We start from the raw sequence: 19,310 nt of genomic DNA on the forward strand, positions 1-19,310 counted from the left end.
GAAATTTGAGCTCGAACATTGCGCCCGCTTAGCTTGGAGAAGCATTCTACGGCTTGCGTTTATTTGCGCAACACGCGTTATTATTGGACACTGAAGTCATACAGTTGCTTTGAAAAAGGCATGCAAAGTGAACTTTAATTCTGTTCTTTGTAATTTCGTCGAGTGCGCAGCGAACTTTAAATGACTATGAAAGGGGCTCTCAATAATATTAATGTTGCGGTATGCCTAGTATGTTAAATGACGCCGCTTCACAATTTTCCTCCAGCAAGAATTTTTTTTAAATGCATTTTGTGTAAGGTGAGTTATCTGCCGTTAAAATTTGAATTCCTGCGTTTTCGCGTCTTTCTCTCTCCTTTCGTCATTTCTGCACGTTTCTCACACTCGGACCCTCCGCCGGCTGCCGACCCGCGCATGAGCTCTCCGCTGCTGACGTAACGAGCGCTGCATGACCCGTTGAACACGGATTCGGACGAAAGCCCAGCACAGATGGTCGCCCCGAGGAATGGAAGCGCGAATTTAAAAAAATATATATAGTAAATGATCAGCTCGCTTCCGAGGTCTTGTACGCAGCATAAACGCTCAGTGGCCTATACTCTGCATAATACAAGCGTATTATAGCCCAAACACCCTTTTCAGGGACACTGTAATGCTTTTTCTGCTTGACGAAATAGACATTTGTGGTAGGAGTCGTGGTCTCGCTCCACCGGCAATGTGCGCAAGGATGCTCTTTTATGCGAAGCATACTAGCCGCACAACCGAGCTCTTCCTTGTTGCGCCGCGCGCGGCCGCGTAGCCACCACTTGACCTACATCGGCGCACCACGTGATATGACGTCACAACAGCTGTGAAAGCTGGGGCTCAACTCGTGCGCTCGCTTGCGGACGCGCAGCCTCCACCGGCGGCCTAACTCCCGCTCCTTCTGATAGGGGCGCTGACGTCACAACAGCTGTGAAAGCTGGGGCTCAACTCGTGCGCTCGCTTGCGGACGCGCAGCCTCCGCCGGCGGTATGCTTCGCATCCTAGGCTTAACCATACGCTAAGCCAGGCCATTTTTTATTCACTTGGCTAGCTGCTCAAATGCACACATAGAAGACGTTTTCCTCAACCTTCCAACATGGTCTGCAGACCAAATTCCTTCTCATTATTCATTTTAAAATTTGTATTCAAGTACGCGCCTTATATCTGCTTGATCAGAGTGGCTATTGGTGCGTTATTTCCTGTTCTAGCCACGATCTTGTCGACCTGCAATGGCAAAAAGGTCATTGGGAAATAACACTGCGTGACTTTGCAGAGATCCTAGCGATGTTTAATCATGTTCTAGGACAAGAGGTGAAAACACACACTTGTTGAAGCTCGTGAAAGTGAGAGAGAAAACCCTACACGTTGTGCGCACTACCAGAGTCCGATGCTGCTTCAACCGGCGCGCTTAGTGGCTCGCTATGAACTATGAAGGCGACTGGCGGCAGCTGTCATATATTCCGAGCCCCAGAAGACTTCAAACGCACTGTCAAGTCCACGCAGGCAATGTTTATTGAGGTTTAACGTCCCAAAGCAACTCAGGCTATGAGGGACGCCTTAGTGAAGGGCTCCGGAAATTTCGACCACCTGGGGTTCTTTAACGTGCACTGACAACGCACAGTACACGGACCTCTAGAATTTGGCCTTCATTGAAATTCAGCCGCCACGGCCGGGTCCACGTAGACATTTGTTCGGTTTGTTCGCACTGGTCGAATAAACCCTTACGTTTATTTTTGCATGAAGAGATGCCTGGGAGTCCGAGAGATCGGAATCTGAAAACGGCCTCCTGTGTTCAACCACATGCACATGGAATATTGAGTCTAGACTTCTAATAATGAGAGCCTAACAGTATGTGAACTAGTAGCAGGCATTTATTCTTGCACTGTTCGCCGCGTGACTGAAGCGTAACCATGCGATTAATAGAGACAAACTATCAGATTTAGATGGAGAAATACAATAGCTTTAACCCCACCGTACGGTCAGTACGGCTAGCCAATCACAACAGCAAATGAAATCAGCTTTTTAATATTTGACTTTATTGAACAAGCCACGTACCAAAATTATACAGCTTATAAATTTTTTTTCTTGCGATTAGCTTCTTGTTTAGCTTAGTTTTAACAATGGACTACTTTTTTGTCGTGGAGGAATTCTGTGCAGCGGTCCCGAATGTAGGCTGGGCTTCACTGCAGACAGAGTGGAATCAGACTATAGGGCCGCCTGGCAACCGTAACAACAATAACGCAATATTGTATTGGCTGTATACATCTGCCCAGCTACGCTAAAACTGTCCAATAATTTGATTGGCCCCTACCTAACCATGATGAACTTGAGGAAACTTACACCGTCGTCTTTCTTGAACCTAACGACTCAACCTCGAACACCAACACTCATCGGAATATCACAAAATACGCTAAAAAATGAGTAATCTTGGCATACCAAAGGTGCCGCCTTTTGACTAAACAACGGCAGTCAGTGATGATGCCAGCGCCACCGCATCACCCTGACGCCACGGCCTCACCCGTGGTGTTCTACGACTGCTAAATTTATAATTGAATTTGTTTTGATGCTGTTTTGGTTTCATCAACCAAACGGTGGCTGTGGAGTGTAGTTGAACTTTAGGTCATGTGAGGCACAAAAAAACAGCGACACAACATTTTGTTCATTGGCGCATAAAATGCCCAAAAAATCATTTTATTGCAAACGACAGCCGATAAAACATTAATGAAACAATTCGGTATACGATATAAAATGCCACAACACACCACACTAACTGCACTATAGAAAAATGATGAGCCAAGGTTTAAAAAGTCTGAGCATTTTGCAAAAATGAAACTGAAGAGATGTAGCTAACGGCTGACTAGAGTAGGCTTATTAAAAATGTTGGCTTAAAATGAAGTTGTCCAGTGCCACAGCAGCTCTTTAATTAGTTACACATAAAATCAGATTATAGTTTCACACAGCAATTGCTAATAACACTGCATAAATTTTGTACTCATGGAAAAAAACCTTTTTCAATCTTGGCTCAAAATCGATTTGTTGCATGACAACTCTGATGTGCATGCAACAATATAAGCCATCCTTTCCTTCGGAATGCTGCACCTGGCAAAAACTATAAAGACATCGGTATCCACTGCTATCAGCATGCAGTGGCGCACAACCTGAACATCACAGACATCACAAGTGAGCAGTGACATGGCAGTAAAAATTTCAGCTAGCCGCAAACAAATCTGCAAGGGTGCATTTTCTGTAATTCAATAAGGGGATTTTGTTCGTTTCAGACAACACATTTTTCGCGACCTCGTGAAGTTCGTACTATCGAGATTCTCACGTATTTCAAACAAACATGGAAGTGAAATATTGCACCAACGCTTCTGAAGGAACAGATGATACACAGTAGTGAGAATAAAATGAAACGCTGTTCCTGCTTGCAAAATTGGGCAACTGCAGAATTCAGAACATGGTGGAAGGTTACAAACATGGTAAGATAAAATAAAAATTGCACTGCAACACAGCAGCACATTTATTTAAATATCACATTTGTCAGGTACCCATAAAACATGCTTTCAGCTCTGTGAAGGCACTTATCACCGGTCCATGGTGAGTATGCAGCAATTAGCCTAACTACAGGTGAAACTCTCTGGCAGTTGAAACAAGCTTGGTGACCTTAAAGGGGTGGAGACATCAAATTTTGCATAGTATGCTCTCACTTTGAAGTGATGCACAGGACATTAGTAAACATGAATCACAATGTGGAATTCGCCAGCACTCCATACATAATTTATAACTGAATTTTTTCTCCCATGCAGTTTCAGTAGCCGAAAAATGGTAGTGACACCACAAGTAAATAGGACATCACACAGGGCAAACCAAAACTGCAACATAATTGCTTCTTTGTTGTTTTGATTCACTTCAAATCTTATATTAACCTCTTCCAAAAGGCAGAATGGCAGCGACTGAACAAACAGCTATTCAACTGCAGTTTTTCTTTGCCTCATGCAATATCACACTTAGATGTGACGCCACAACTGCCGCTCAGCTGCTGAAACTGAATCGAAGCTACATGGGGGGAAAATTGAAATATAAATTATTTACCGAGCACAGACGAACTCCATCAGGTGAACCATGTTTAATGATGTCTTACGCATCATTCCAAAGCAAAAACACACAACTAAAATTCTGGAGTCTACACCCCTTTTCAACACCGACAAACAGTTACGTGCTCACACTAGCTCGTGTAAAACAGCACAATGCACCATGAGAGATTCACAGGCTAAAAAATGACTAGGTCATAAGAATGAAAAAAAAAAAAAAAATGACTAGTTGATAAAAACGAAGAAATGTCTTTTTACCAAATGAAAAGACACCAAAAAGAACAAGCATACACAAGCTATACCAGCCAAGCATGACCAAATAAGCACTGTAGTGCAAAAGGTCTAACCATGACAAGTTGTTCTGCACCAACTACAAACACATATAACTGAATGCCATTCCAAAAAAAATACTACTAGAGGAAAAATTTAACACAGCCCGCTTTTTCTGGCTGCCAAGAAAAGCTTTGTCCGAAGCTCTAACACACTTCAGGACTTTCTGAAGGACCCTTTCTCGCCTACTTTCTTCAGTAAATATGCAGAGGAAATGCTAAACATTATTTTAGAAGTCATTTTTCCACACTCTTGGGTACAGATTTGTGTTAGGGGAAAAATCAACACCCTTCGCACCCACAGGCAACAGGGGTTGCTCGCAAATGCAGAAATTTAACTGTTAAAAGATAAATATCAAGGACAAACTCGCAAACATTTCTAGCCAATAAACACATTTTTTGTTCTCCTCATTTTTCACTTCAAATATTTCAGTTTCCAGTAAAAAACAAAAGCCAAAAAATAAATGTGAATGGAAGTACTACTAAGCAGTAAAGTGACCAAGAAAGTGGAGTTGCAACACAGCGCATACTGGTTACATCAGAGGAATGAAACCTATCACTAGGTGTTGTGCCTCATTTTTTTTCTCCTACCACTGAGGCACATCAATATGGGGCCAAATCTCAACGCAGCTGGCTGGTTTCAATGGGCAGAGGCTCCTGTGCCTGCAAGCTGTCGGCTTCCTTCAGTCGGGCGATCCGGTCCCTTACGTTCTCTGCAGTGGCCTTGTAAAACTGGCCACACTCACGCAAGTAGCAAGAGCCCCTAGCAGTGTACACTGTGCGGGGCACGCCAAGCACTACCACCTCTACGACAAAGAAGGAGGCCTCCTCATACACGTCTTGTTTAGTGCGCAGCACAGGCACAAAGTTTAGAGCGAAACTCTGTGGTATCAAACAAGGTCGCAGCCTGCACACTGCAGAATCAATGTTTAAGAGCACATTATCACGGTCCTTGTAGCTTAGTTTCACGCCACGCACGATACCATCACTGGTGATGCCATAAAATATGGTGCACAACTGCCAAGTGTTGAGCAATGAGCAGATAATCCTGGCCAGTGTAAGTGCAGGCTCTTTTCTCACATCTGACGAGAGTTGATGGGTGTCATCTGACCGAAAGGGCACCACCGTGCCAAACAAGTAGCAACGGCCACTCGGTACTTGTGTGCTGCCCGGCGGGGGTGGCGCACTGGATGCGCACTTGCTCCCTGCTGACTGGGGACCAGCATGGGATGGCCCTGCTCCTAGCCCTACGAAAGACAACTCGGTCAGACACGGCTGCTGACACTCCTTTACAAAGGGCTGACAAGACAAACTGTGCTTACAAATTAAAACCAAGGAAGTCTAGGCACCATGTACTTACTTCAAACAGAAAACTGAATAAAGATTGGCTGCCCTGCGTGAGATGCAAAGTGCCAGTGCCAGCCAGGCCAGCTCTTGCCCGGCAACAAATAGAAGGCACCGGGATTCAATACGAAGCAACCACGACAGTGTCACCACTAGACACTACATCCATAGCTTTTGTTCTTGCTCAAATCCTCTCCTTTTGAACCCTGGTGCAAGGTCCAATTTCAAAGTGCTGGCCACAAGGTCAGGTCTTACCAAACAAATGACTGTCTAAATGTGTTGTGCTTTATGGTACAAAAGCAACTAAGGCCAGCATGCACCAAACGAAAGGTTAATGTGTTTGCATAGTGGGAAAGAACTAACATGTTTTTAAAATATAGGAGACATCAATGAGTACATGCATTTTCTTCTCCCAGGTATATTCTAGAGTGCAACAAGATGTGTTCATCATGAAATCGTGGAGAATGCTTTTTCCTTAGTCTCTCCAGTTTTGTGCAAAAAATAAAAAGTAGTATATGGTGACCCCAGCTCCATGTAATTAACATCTAGGCTTCTCTTGCTCTGCGAGAATAAAGTTGTATGTGTGTGCAGCCGATGCGAAGCTGACATAAAATCATTTTGATGAAATGTTCTTGATTTGGACATAACTTCCTCTCCCAAGATGGGCTTTGCTAGGCATAGCTTACTATTTACTTCATTATTCCATGTAGACTGCCTCTTATCCTTCAATTAACAGTGTACAAACTTCATGCAATCTTATAGGGTATGATTACTTTCTTGATTTCCTTGTTGCAAGATTTCATATCGCACAAGTCCACTCTCTCATTGCCATTAATTCCGATATGACTCGGACCCAGCAGAATTTTGTTATGTCCTTGTGTTGCGACTGTTGCTACACTGTGTATAGTATCGCCAAGTAACACTGTGACTGCACTTCTAGGGTAGAGCTGTGAGTAGGCTAAGAGAATAATAGTAAACAATGCTGTTCCTGATTTTATCGTTCATTATGTTTTCTATAGCGATACCGACGGCATAACATTAAGCAGTAGAGATTGTTGCGCACTCTGGAAGCCTAATTGTTTAATGACTTTCTCTCATTCTCTGATGGCATTGCAACACTGATGTACATGAATAAATGAAGAAAACAATAAAGGCACCAAAAAAAAAAAACTAATAAAAAAATGCAGCGCAAATATCTACTGCTGCCCATGCCACACTTCACAATAAAGAGAAAGCGATTTTCTACTTGATGTTGGAAACTTTGCTATCCATAGTTAAATACACAGAAGGTAATCTAGTGCTACTACTCATTTCAGTGCTATATAAAAGGTTATGGTTTTCATGCTAGATGCACCTATCTTGTGAGCAGATGTTTACTAATAGCAGCGGTGGAGACGGCCACGAATGTGTTGGGAGTAGCTTCAGGATGCTTAGTAGGAACATCCTGACGCTGAGAAATACAGCGAAAATGCAAGTTTACACTCACAAATAATAATAAAAAAAAATGCTCCTTAACTAAATGGCAAAAGACCAGGTACATCACAGAACACAACAGGTAAAGTAGGAAACTAACAAGTATTGACAGAAATTGCCAAGAAAATTAGATTACCAAACCGAAGACTTCTCATTGATGCTTATTTCGTTTCCCGTTTGCTAACAGTGCCACTGCATTATTATCGAAAGTGACATCTTAGCCATTTCTGTTGCAATGAACATCTAAAATGCTGTGCAAATTAAATTAGCAAGGTCCTGTTGTGTTTGTCTGAAAGAGCCTACAATGCCCCTAAGCTCTATACATACCATAAGACAGCTGCATCTCCTTGCGTGGGGTGTGTACAAGGTTCAGCTGAAAAAGAAACAAGCGTACTTTTTTTCAGTTAAGAAAGCACATATATTAATGCAAGGCTTTCTGAACACGAAGTTTAGAGAGGCCCACTGTACTTTCTAACCAGTGTACAGAAGTTAACTGTTCTGTTTAGATTATGCAAACACTGTTTTACGTGGGTCTTCAATTAATTTTTTCTAACCTGATCATCAACACACACACACAAGGACAATTTTTTTTTTGCACAAAGATGACTGTCGTAGTTGCTTTGTTTACATATACTAGTTTGAAAAGTTCTGTGGTATTAATTTATATTATTAAAGCAATATATATAATGGTGGAAAGCATGCATCCTATGGCTTGGTAAGTGTGCACAAAATAGCAATAATTGTGATTTAAATCAATACACGAAAAAAAAAAATAAAGCACACAATTAGGGGTGTACTAACAGAAGAGCGAATTGGATACAAATCGAACAGCAACACAAGCAAATCAAACAAGACAGAATATTTTTACAAATATTCACTTATGAAAGTATCCGTACAAAACGAGAAATCATGCAAAACAGTGAAGCATTAGCGGTGGTGCTATAGTACAGCTCTAACTCATGGAATTTTAGCTATAGCTGTTGAAAGACGCAAAACAGATCTCCCCTAATGGGTCGCAACATCAAGGCAGTATATTAACTATATGACCATGGGGGAAAATTACGTTTTGCTTTCGACAGCAAAACAGAAAAACCACTGCACCACATCTCAGTACGAGATTGGTGACAGCTACATATGAGCCGTGGCCACAGGTTGGCGGACTCACTCGGGCTCACATTCAAATCATGATCCAAGTGGCGAGTCCAGGCTCAGGCTCAGATCATGACTTTCATTATTGCGATGATGTTGTGCGCTTAGAGTTTTCTTCTTCTTGTTTTCTGACAGCTGAAGGAAAGAAAGATTACTGCCTTGAACAAGAATGCTTGAAGGTGAGGCAGCTTGGTGTTGTCTGTGGGCGACTGAAGAGGATTCCGTGAAAGGAAGGAAGGCTGTGTTTTGCTCCTTTAATTTATGCGGATGCGGTAATTAGAAGCGTGATAGTGTTTCACCGTGTCCCTGCGGAGGAGCCAGGGGTCCCTTGTCATGCCTCGATCTCATATTACGCAGTGCGATCCCCTGCTGATGTGAGTTGTGACTCGTAATGAGTGAGTGAGATCAAATGAGTCAAGATGGTGAGAGTCCAAACTAGTCGTGAATAGAAACGAGTGAGTGAGGCCAGATGAGCAGTGAGTTGTGAGTCACAAAGAGTGGTTCCCACCGGAGGAGTCTTGGGTCTCAGTGAGATCGAGTGAGTTGTGGACCAACATGAGTTTGAGATCATGAGTTCGAGTGCGCCTAGGCCTCTGTGAGCGCAAGTTTGAGTGAGCCCGAGTAAGCATTTAAGATTTTGCCGAGGTATGGCCGTGGCCTCCAAAATCAAGCATCAAGGCAGGTTTTGTTGAATCTGCCTAAGCCGTGTCACATCTTCCAATCTTTGAGGCCATGTTTGTGCGTTATAAACACCACCACACGAATGAACCAAGTTGTGGCACTGAACACATTTTGAGCAACCAATCGCAGCAGTATAGTAAGTGGCATTACTGTGGGCCGCATTTTTGGGACAGTAGTAGAAAAAAAAATACAGTGGGCCTTATTCGAACAACCTGCCAACTATTTGAACAATATGCGAAAACTTGAGAACATACTCGATTTGTTTCAAATAAATATTGAACATGCACTAGTTGATTCATTCGCTGGATTAAACAGGCGGATATTCGATTCACTATTCAAAATTTTCGAACATCTGCACACCTCTACACATGATCACCCAAAGTGTGCGACAAATGACAGTGGCAGCTATGTCCTAACAGATAGTTTTGAGAGATGCTTTTAAAAAAAGTTTTTGAAACATGAATTATATTTTCCGCGATGGTTACTGCACTTTTCCTTTCCTGATAACCTCCTCACTGCTACCATGCCTTAACTCTCCTAACATCCTCCTCGTCAAAACACCAAGTGCGGCCAAGTTTATGTACCCGAGTGCTACCATGGCCAACTGCTGATCCACCCTTCCCCTCCAAGATCTTTCCAGCAGCTGCCACTATAAAACCTTATGGAAATTTTTAACTAGCCAGTAAATCGATGTAACATTAAAAAAAAGAACAGGTATTGCACTTCATGACTTAAACATGGAGCAACACTGAAGCACTGCTTAGCTGTAGGAGCTAAAAAATTTCATGCAAAAATTTCGAGCTAAAAATTTCAAACAGGCACGACTTCTGAAAGATATACCAGTGAATACAATATGGCAGAAATAACACGCACATTTTTTAGCGCTTCACGCATCAAGGCATCCCACCTGGATGGAAGAGGACACCTGGAGAAAGACAAAGAAAAAAGAAATATTACAGTGGCAACAAGTGAAAGCATTTTACGTGCGCACAGGATCGGTCGGTTTGTAGAAGGAAAAACAAGGCCGGTTATTGTCAAATTTGCTACCTATAAGCACAGAGAATCAGTTTTCGCAAAATGTACCATGTTAAAAGACACCGGCTTTGCTATCAGTGAGGACTTATGCGTTGCCACACGCAAAATTCAAAAAAAGCTAAGAGAATACAGTAAAAGCCTGCATAAACCATATAAACTTGGGTATAAGAAACTGCATGTCAATGGAAAATGTTACAGCTATAATGAAGTAGATGACATTGTTTTTGAAATCGCAACTTCGAATACTGCACCGATGACTGCTTCTGCATCACCTAGATTTCTTCGTTCTGGACGCCAATTACTGCCCGATAAGGATAAGAAATAGGAATGCGCGAGGGGAAGAGATGCCTCATCATCGAAATTAGAATTTTGTGTTCGTTATACTAACATTCGAAGTATTTTTCGTAAAAAGGATGAATTATGCACCTTGATTAACGACCTCAAAGCAGATGTTATTGCATTAACTGAAACGTGGCTCAGCAGCAAAATATCCAATTCAGAATTGTTTCATTGCGATAAAAAATATGTTGTATACCGCAGTGACCGCACTCAAAGAACAGGTGGTGGTGTTTTGATCGCAATTGACGAGCAGTTTGATTGTCACTGCATATCAATTGTTTCTGATATTGAATCTGTGTGGTGCTGCGTGAATTTAGGTTTCAGAAAAGTGATCATCGGCGTTTGCTATCGCTCCCCTTCCAGCGATATGTCATTCTGTGATAGCTTGCATGACAGCCTGAATCGAATCACTGTTTGATATCCCAGCGCACAAATTCTACTTTTGGGGGACTTCAACTATCCCAACATTATCTGGTCACACACGTTCCCTTTTTCTAACCCACCGAGCGCAGAAACTAACCAATTTATCACCATCTGCGCAGACTTTGGCTTGACACAAATCGTCACTTCACCCACACGTGTTACTCAAAATTCATCTTCTCTTCTAGATCTTGTATTAACGACTGCAGAAGATTGCACGTCACCTGTAATACATATGCCTGGCCTGAGCGACCACGATGTATTACATTTCACGTTAACTCATGAACATGCACCGTCATCAAACCGCTCCAAAAATATTAGAGACTACAACAAGGCTAATTTTCTTGCTATTAATGACGAACTGAGCTCTTTTCTAGACATATTGTTACTTAATTACCTCGAGCGCTTGGTGGAAACTAACTGGTGCATGTTCCGAAATAAGGTATCTGAATTAACCGACATATTCCTCTTCGGCGCGTCTACTCGAATAACCAAGCTCCATGGTATAATCGATATTTAAACCGCCTTTCTAACAAAAAGAAAAGACTTTTTCGAATTGCTAGGTATTCATTAAAACCTGAGCGATGGACTGCATATAAATCAGCTGCCTACCTTAGCCTATTCCCGTGCACTAAAGACTACTAAATTTTCTTTTTTTAATGTAACCCTCCCGAACATCTTAGTCTAATCCTAAACGCTTCTGGAGCATAATAAAACCTAGCACTAACGACAAAGTGTCGTTACTTTCAGCAACTGGAAATCCCATTCCGGACCATCGTTGTGCCACTTCACTAAATGACTCTTTTGTCCAGTCATTTTCTTCCTCATCCGTTGATCGCCACCATCCCAAACTCCAATCGTGTAACTACTACTGTATGGATCCAATTGTGTTTGACTCTCATGGCATTATACCGATCATTAATAATTTAAAACAAACATCTTCTAGCGGAATCGATGGCATTAATAGCAAATTTCTTCGGAATACTGTTGAATATATCTCTATCATTTTGGAAAGCATATTCTCACAGTCGTACCATGATGGCGTACTACCCAAGGACTGGAAAACTGCTAAGGTCATACCTGTACATAAAGCCGGTGACAAACAGAACCCGTCTAACTATCGACCCATCTCTCTCACATCAATACCGTGCAAAATAATGGAACTGTAAGATGGGTACTGGGATGGTTAGAGTACTGTGCGCCGGCGGTAGACACAGAGACACAGGCCTCGTAGACACAGAGGTCGAGCACCACGAGCACACACACAAAGCGATGGCAATGCCGCTCAACACAACGGTAAGAAGTTCGTCGTCGTCTTCGCTTGAACTGGAACTTCTTCGTCGTTACAACTGCCCCCCGGGGAGAAGAGGAGCCATCCTGGCGACTTACGGCGTAGGTGGGACGGCCGGGTCATAATACGGTTTGAGGCGCTGGACGTGAACAGTCTCGCGTCCGCGCCGGCGAAGATCAGGAGACAGCATCAGCGGTTCCACCACGTAATTAACAGGCGAGGTGCGTTCCACAACTCGGTAGGGGCCGTGAAACTTTGAAAGAAGTTTCGAGGAGAGGCCCGGAGTACTGGATGGAATCCAGAGCCACACGAGGCTACCAGAAGAAAAGTGCGGGGACGTGTGATGGCTGTCGTGGCGGGATTTCCGACGGTATTGGGCCTCAGTTGTGAGAGAACGGGCGATTTGGCGACACTCTTCTGCGTGTCGTGCAGCTTGCGAAATAGGAGTACACTCAGATGCGTCAGGCTGGTATGGGAGAATGGTATCGAGTGGAGCAGAAGGATGACGGCCGTAAAGAAGATAGAATGGTGAGAAGCCGGTAGTCGACTGCGTTGCGGTGTTGTAGGAGTACGTCACGTACGGAAGGACGAGATCCCAATTGGAATGGTCTGATGAGACGTATATAGAGAGCATATCACCGAGGGTACGGTTAAATCTTTCTGTAAGGCCGTTAGTTTGCGGGTGATAGGCAGAGCTTGTTCGGTGAATGATGTTGCACTGGCGGAGCAAGGCTTTGACAACTTCCGATAAGAAAACGCGGCCTCTGTCACTCAGCAGTTCGCGCGGTGCGCCGTGGCGAAGAATGAACCGTCGCAAAATGAAGGAGGCTACGTCAGACGCTGAGGCGGATGGAAGGGCGGCGGTTTCTGCATACCTCGTCAAGTGGTCAACGGCGACGATAGCCCAACGGTTACCGGCTGCAGTGTAGGGAAGAGGTCCATACAAATCAATGCCTACGCGGTCGAATGGGCGCGGTGGGCAAGGTAGCGGCTGCAACTCGCCTGCAGAACGGTGAGCAGGGAGCTTGCGACGTTGGCAGGGCAGGCATGAGCGGATGTGCTTAAGGATGAAGTTATACATTCCGCGCCAGTAGTAACGCAGCCGGATCCGATTGTATGTTTTGAAGACTCCTGCGTGTCCGCATTGTGGGTCAGCGTGGAAATAATCACAGACTTGCGAGCGGAGATGGCGAGGAACAACTAGTAACCACTTGCGACCATCTGCGCTGTAGTTGCGGCGGTAAAGGAGATTGTCACGAATGGCGAAGTGAGAAGATTGGCGACGGAGAGCGTGTGATGGAGAAGCCGCCGTAGGGTTAGAGAGGAAATCAAGCAGAGACGCAATCCAAGGGTCCATGCGCTGCGCTGAAGGCATGTCGTCGATGTGAAGCAACGGAGGGGAGTCTTCGAGTGTTGAGAGGCCGGCGAGCTCAACCGGAAGGGGGCAGCGAGAAAGGGCGTCGGCATCTTGGTGCTTGCGTCCGGAGCGATAAACTACGCGGGCGTCGTATTCCTGCAGACGAAGAGCCCATCTTGCGAGGCGGCCGGAGGGGTCTTTCAGTGAGGATAACCAGCAAAGCCCATGGTGGTCCGTCACGACGTCAAAGGGACGACCATAGAGATAAGGGCGGAATTTGGTAAGAGCCCAAACGATAGCCAAACACTCTTTTTCCGTTACTGAGTAATTGGACTCTGCCTTCGTCAGGGTGCGGCTTGCATAGGCGACAACGTACTCAGCAAAGCCAGGTTTGCGCTGCGCGAGTACAGCCCCGAGGCCAACACCACTGGCGTCGGTGTGGACCTCAGTAGGGGCCGTCGGGTCGAAATGGCGCAGGATAGGTGGTGCGGTGAGGATGCGGCGTAAGGTATAAAACGCGTTGTCGCATGCGGGTGACCACTGTGAAAAGTCGGAGCTGCTGGATACGAGTTGTGTTAAAGGGGCAGCAATCGATGCAAAGTTGCGAATAAACCTACGAAAGTAGGAACACAGGCCAAGGAAGCTGCGCAGTTCTTTGACAGATGTAGGCTTGGGAAAAGCAGCGACCGCACGAAGTTTGGCTGGGTCTGGAGAAACGCCTTCCTTGGAGACAACGTGCCCTAAGATAGTGAGTTTACGAGCGGCAAAACGGCATTTCTTCAAGTTTAGCTGCAAACCGGCGTCAGAAAGGCAGTTCAAGACGTGCCTCAGGCGATGGAGGTGGGTGTCAAAGTCCGCAGAAAAGACGACGATGTCGTCGAGGTAGCAGAGGCATACCTTCCATTTTAATCCCCGCAAAATGGTGTCCATCATCCTCTCAAATGTTGCAGGCGCATTACAAAGGCCGAAAGGCATAACTGTAAATTCGTATAAGCCGTCGGGGGTTACAAAAGCGGTTTTCGGGCGATCGGCCGCTTCCATGGGGACCTGCCAATATCCGGAACGAAGATCGAGGGAAGAAAATAGTTCGGCCCCTTGCAAACAGTCCAAAGCGTCATCGATGCGCGGAAGAGGGTAGACATCCTTCCGCGTAATCTTATTAAGGCGGCGGTAGTCGACACAAAATCGGATGGAGCCGTCTTTCTTCTTGACCAGCACAACAGGCGAAGCCCAAGGACTACTGGAGGGCTGGATCACGCCGTCTTGGAGCATTTTATCAACTTGCTCTTCGATAGCATGGCGCTCGGTGGCAGATACACGATAGGGGCGCTGCCGCACTGGTGCGTGGTTGCCGGTGTCGATACGATGGGTGACCGTTGAAGTTTGGCCCAAGGAACTCCGATGACAGTCGAAGGAGGAGCGGAACTGGTGAAGGAGGTTAAGAAGCTGCGTCCGTTGCGGGGAAGGAAGATCGGTGGCGATAGAGCGAAGGAAGAGGTCTGTAGCGGAGGAATCAGGCGCAGAAGATGGAGGGCTGAGCGCAGTCATGGCTAGATGAGGCGAATCGGCGGGGTCCTCACAGGTGAGAATGGACGCAATAGATTGTACACTGCCGAGACATTCGCCATGGCGCAAAGCAGTAGGGAAGGAAAACGGGTTAGAGACCCATAGCACGGAGAGGCCAGCAGAAATAGTGAGCACAGCGTAGGGCAGCGGGAGGGACTTGCGGCGCAGGAAAGTGCAGGCCGGCGTGAAGAGAACAACGTCATCACAAACAGAGTCACAAGAGATGCTTACAAGCGCAGTGGAGCAGGGAGGAAGGACGATGTCTTCGGTGACGACGGCTTTAGCGCAGGGAACAGAAGGAGCAGCGTCTGGCGAGACATTAGGCAAAGCGGAGAACCCAACTTCTGCGCGAGCGCAGTCGATGACAGCTTCATGACGCGACAGGAAATCCCACCCTAAAATTAAAGAATGTGAGCAAGAAGGCAGCACGACGAACTCGATGTAGTATAGTGTGTCCTGGATTCGAACTCGAGCGGTGCATGCTGCTAACGGCGTAATCGGCTGTGCGCTGGCCGTGCGCAGCGTTAGTCCCGAAACTGGCGTCTTAACTTTCTTTAAAGAAGTACTATCGCGCTCAATATGAGTTGCAACGCGCGGTCATCGACCGGAGCTCGTTCCGTGATGTGCCTCCTCCAAACAGTCGCTCAGAATTCTGGGAGAAACCTTTTCCTGAGCTGGAGTGCTGTTGTTTCATGGAACAGCAGTTTCTCCCAGAATTCCGAGCGACTGTTTTGAGGAGGCACACCACGGAACGAGCCCCGGTCGATCACCGCGCGTTGCAACTCATATTGAGCGCGATAGTACATAACTTTTCGTCCATTACCGAAATCGCTGCACCGGTGTCTATCAGAGCCATCACAGACACGCCCTCAACAAAAACATCAATAAGATTCGCAGGTGATCGATGAGGTCTTCGAAATTTCGACGGGGGCGCAGTTCTTGCCTCCGGAACTGCGGCGCCTAGTTTTCCTGCTGAGAAGAATCAGGGCGACGTCGCATGGGGGAGATAGAGCGGCGTCGTGGCGAAGGGGAGCGGCGGCTGGAGAGGGCTGAACGATCAGGGGAGTAAGGACGACTTGGCGTTTGGTCGACAGCCTCAGAATATTGACGGGTTGGAGGCCAGTACCCCAAAGATTGCGCGCGTGGTGCTGGCGCTTGGAGATGGCGACGGCAGTAGCGCGCGACGTGGCCAGGCACTCCGCAAGTGTAGCATACAGGACGGTTGTCACTCGTGCGCCACTGATTGCTTGCTCTTCGAGCTGGTCGCAGGGAAGGTGAAGACGCTTGCACAGGCACGTACATTGTAGGATAGGACGACGGCGGGGGCTGTACTAGAACGTCGGCGTAAGTCCGAGGACCGGCTACAGGCCTTGGGGCGACGTCGGCGCAAGGCATGGGACTGGTGACAGACCTTGGAGCAGCATCGGCGTAAATCAAAGGTGCGGCGACAGGTGGCGGAGGATGGAAGGATGGAAGCGCCTCAGTAACCTGGTGTTGTATGGCCTGTCGAAGAGCCGGGGCCAAATGAGGCGGCGCCTGTTGAGGGCTAGGCAGAAGAGAAAGTTGCCGAGCTACCTCTTCACGGACGAAATCTTTGATTTGCTGCAGCATAGAGGTGTTGTCAGCTGCAGACGCCAGTCCAGAAAGCGATTCAACCTGGGCTTGGTGTTGCCGAGTCAGTAATCGCTGTTTGCGCAGCTCCTCGAAGCTCTGGCAGAGCGTGAACACATCCTTAACGGTGCGCAAGTCGCGGGCCAATAGCATCTGAAAGGCATCATCGTCGATACCTTTCAAGATGTTTGTCGGCTTCGGACATGTTCGCATTGACACGTTTGCATAAGTCAATGACTTCTTCTATATAGCTGGTGAAGCTTTCGCCGACGTGCTGCGAGCGTTCACGCAAACGCTGTTCAGCCCGAAGTTTACGGACAGTGGGGCGACCAAAGACTCCGGCAAGCTTCGTTTTGAAGGCCGCCCATGTTCGGATGTCTCCCTCATGGTTCCGATACCAGAGGTTAGCGACCCCCGTTAGATAAAAAATTACGTTGTTCAGCTTCGTATCGTCGTCCCATCTATTGTACAGGCTCACCCGTTCGTATGACGCGAGCCAGTCTTCCACGTCATTCTCATCGGCTCCGCTGAAGATTGCCGGATCTCGCTGGCGAAGGGAGCCGGCACAGATGAGAGCTGGTCCCGTTTGCACAGATTGGGTTTGGGCGTCTTCTGGCATTTCAAGAGTGGGAAGAGTGCGGTTACGCAGCTCCACGATGCAGATTTCTACCCCGCGACTCCACCAAATGTAAGATGGGTACTGGGATGGTTAGAGTACTGTGCGCCAGCGGTAGACACAGAGACACAGGCCTCGTAGACACAGAGGTCGAGCACCACGAGCACACACACAAAGCGATGGCAATGCCGCTCAACACAACAGTAAGAAGTTCGTCGTCGTCGTCTTCGCTTGAACTGGAACTTCTTCGTCGTTACAGAACATATAATTTTCACTCACCTTGTTAATTTTCTTGAAGATAATAGCTTCTTTTCTCTGACTCAGCATGGCTTTCGGAAAGGTTTCTCCTGTGAAACTCAATTACTTTCCTTTACTAATGATCTGCACTTCTACTTAGACTCCGGGTTTTCCACAGACTGCATATTTCTCGACTTCGCTAAGGCATTCGATAAAGTTAATTATTCGTTACTTCTATATAAACTCAGCATTCTAAATATTGACCCTTCTGTTCTGAACTGGATTCGCGCGTTTCTTTTTTCTCGCCTTCAGTTTGTGCATGCTAATGACACTAATTCTTCTACCGTGCCAGTTGGTTCTGGGGTTCCTCAAGGATCTGTCCTTGGCCCTTTACTGTTCCTGATTTATATTAATGATCTGCCTGCTACTGTTAACTCTAGGATTTGTTTGTTTGCCGACGACTGTGTGATTTACCGTAAAATAACTAACGATTCCGATATTCGCTCTCTCCAGGTCGATCTTAATAACATACTAGACTGGTGTCATAATTGGAAAATGGAACTTAATATTAAAAAATGTAAATCTATGAGAGTTTCACGTTCAAATACTACTTGTCCTCCTTATTTTCTTCACAGTCATCCCCTTGAAAGCGTAAGATCGTACCGGTATCTTGGCATACATATAACTAACACCCTGTCCTGGAAACTTCATATAGAACATATAGCATCTAAAGCAAACAAAACGCTTGGTTATCTTCGAAGAAATTTTACACTTGCTCCATCTTCGTTAAAATCATTATTATACACGACCTACGTACGACCGCAAATGGAATACGCTTCATCCATATGGGACCCTGGACAGGTCTCACTGACACAGGTTCTGGAAACTGTCCAGAATCGTGCAACTAGATTCATTTTAGGCAATTACCATCGTACATCTAGCGTCACCCAAATGAAAAGGTCTTTAAACCTCCTGCCCCTAGCTACCCGCCGCAAGCACTTCCGCATCTGCCTATTCCATAAGATTTTCTACTCCAATTTTCAACTTCGCTCTCGATGGATTCAACGAGCACCGTTCATTTCTCACTGTCGTGATCATCAACACAAGGTCACAGTGCCTCATTGTAACACAGTGACATGTGCGCAATCATATTTTCCGCTAACCTCTAAAGAATGGAATTCCCTACCCGCATCATTAACTAGCATCACTGATTCAACTCAATTTAGAAGAATACTTACCACTCTGATTACATAATGATCGCTTTTGTATTTTATTGTAGTGTTGTGTTCTCCACGTACTAGTATTGTTCTTAAACTATTTTATTAATCTGTTCCGTGTTAATTTTGCTCACTTCTTTTTATCCTGCCTCAGTTGTTCTATAGTTTTGTATGAATTGTGCTTTGTTTACTTTTCTTGTTATCAACTGCCTTTCCCCTCTGAAATGTACTCTGTACCCTGAGGGTATCACAAATAAAAGATAAACGGAAAGGCGTAGGAGGCAGCAAAGGAGGCAGCAGTGAAGAGGGCGGCAGCCCAGAGCAGGCGAAATTTGGGCACGGGTGTGTGCTTCTGCACTGTTTTCACAGCAGCGGCTTTATCCTACACGATATTCATCTGCTGAAACCCAGAAATTGCATTTTTAAGCTGCAGGTGACAACGCAAATGAGGAGGACAGAAGCATGCCTTGGAGCCAACGCGTGCAACTGAATCTCATACAGTGCCGCCCACGCAGCGTTTCCGCGGCAAAAAAAAG

The 19,310-nt window shown here is 45.9% G+C and overlaps 1 protein-coding gene across 1 annotated transcript in view; it reads right to left on the bottom strand.

The window, feature by feature from the left end:
- Window positions 1–3,508: 3,508 nt before the first annotated feature.
- The window catches only part of LOC149353112 (uncharacterized), a 51,662-nt gene continuing 35,860 nt past the window's right edge, over window positions 3,509–19,310 (bottom strand). The window contains exons 6-8 of the mRNA XM_089582313.1: window positions 9,959–10,010; window positions 7,583–7,628; window positions 3,509–5,685 (exon numbers count right to left, since the gene is read on the bottom strand). Coding sequence (XP_089438439.1) covers window positions 5,060–5,685; window positions 7,583–7,628; window positions 9,959–10,010 — 724 coding nt within the window. The 3' untranslated portion in view covers window positions 3,509–5,059. The remainder of the gene's footprint in view (window positions 5,686–7,582; window positions 7,629–9,958; window positions 10,011–19,310) is intronic.

The sequence above is a fragment of the Amblyomma mixtum genome, chromosome 3 (assembly GCF_055824585.1).
Source record: "Amblyomma mixtum isolate Tamu chromosome 3, ASM5582458v1, whole genome shotgun sequence".
NCBI classification, from domain to species: Eukaryota; Metazoa; Arthropoda; class Arachnida; order Ixodida; family Ixodidae; genus Amblyomma; species Amblyomma mixtum.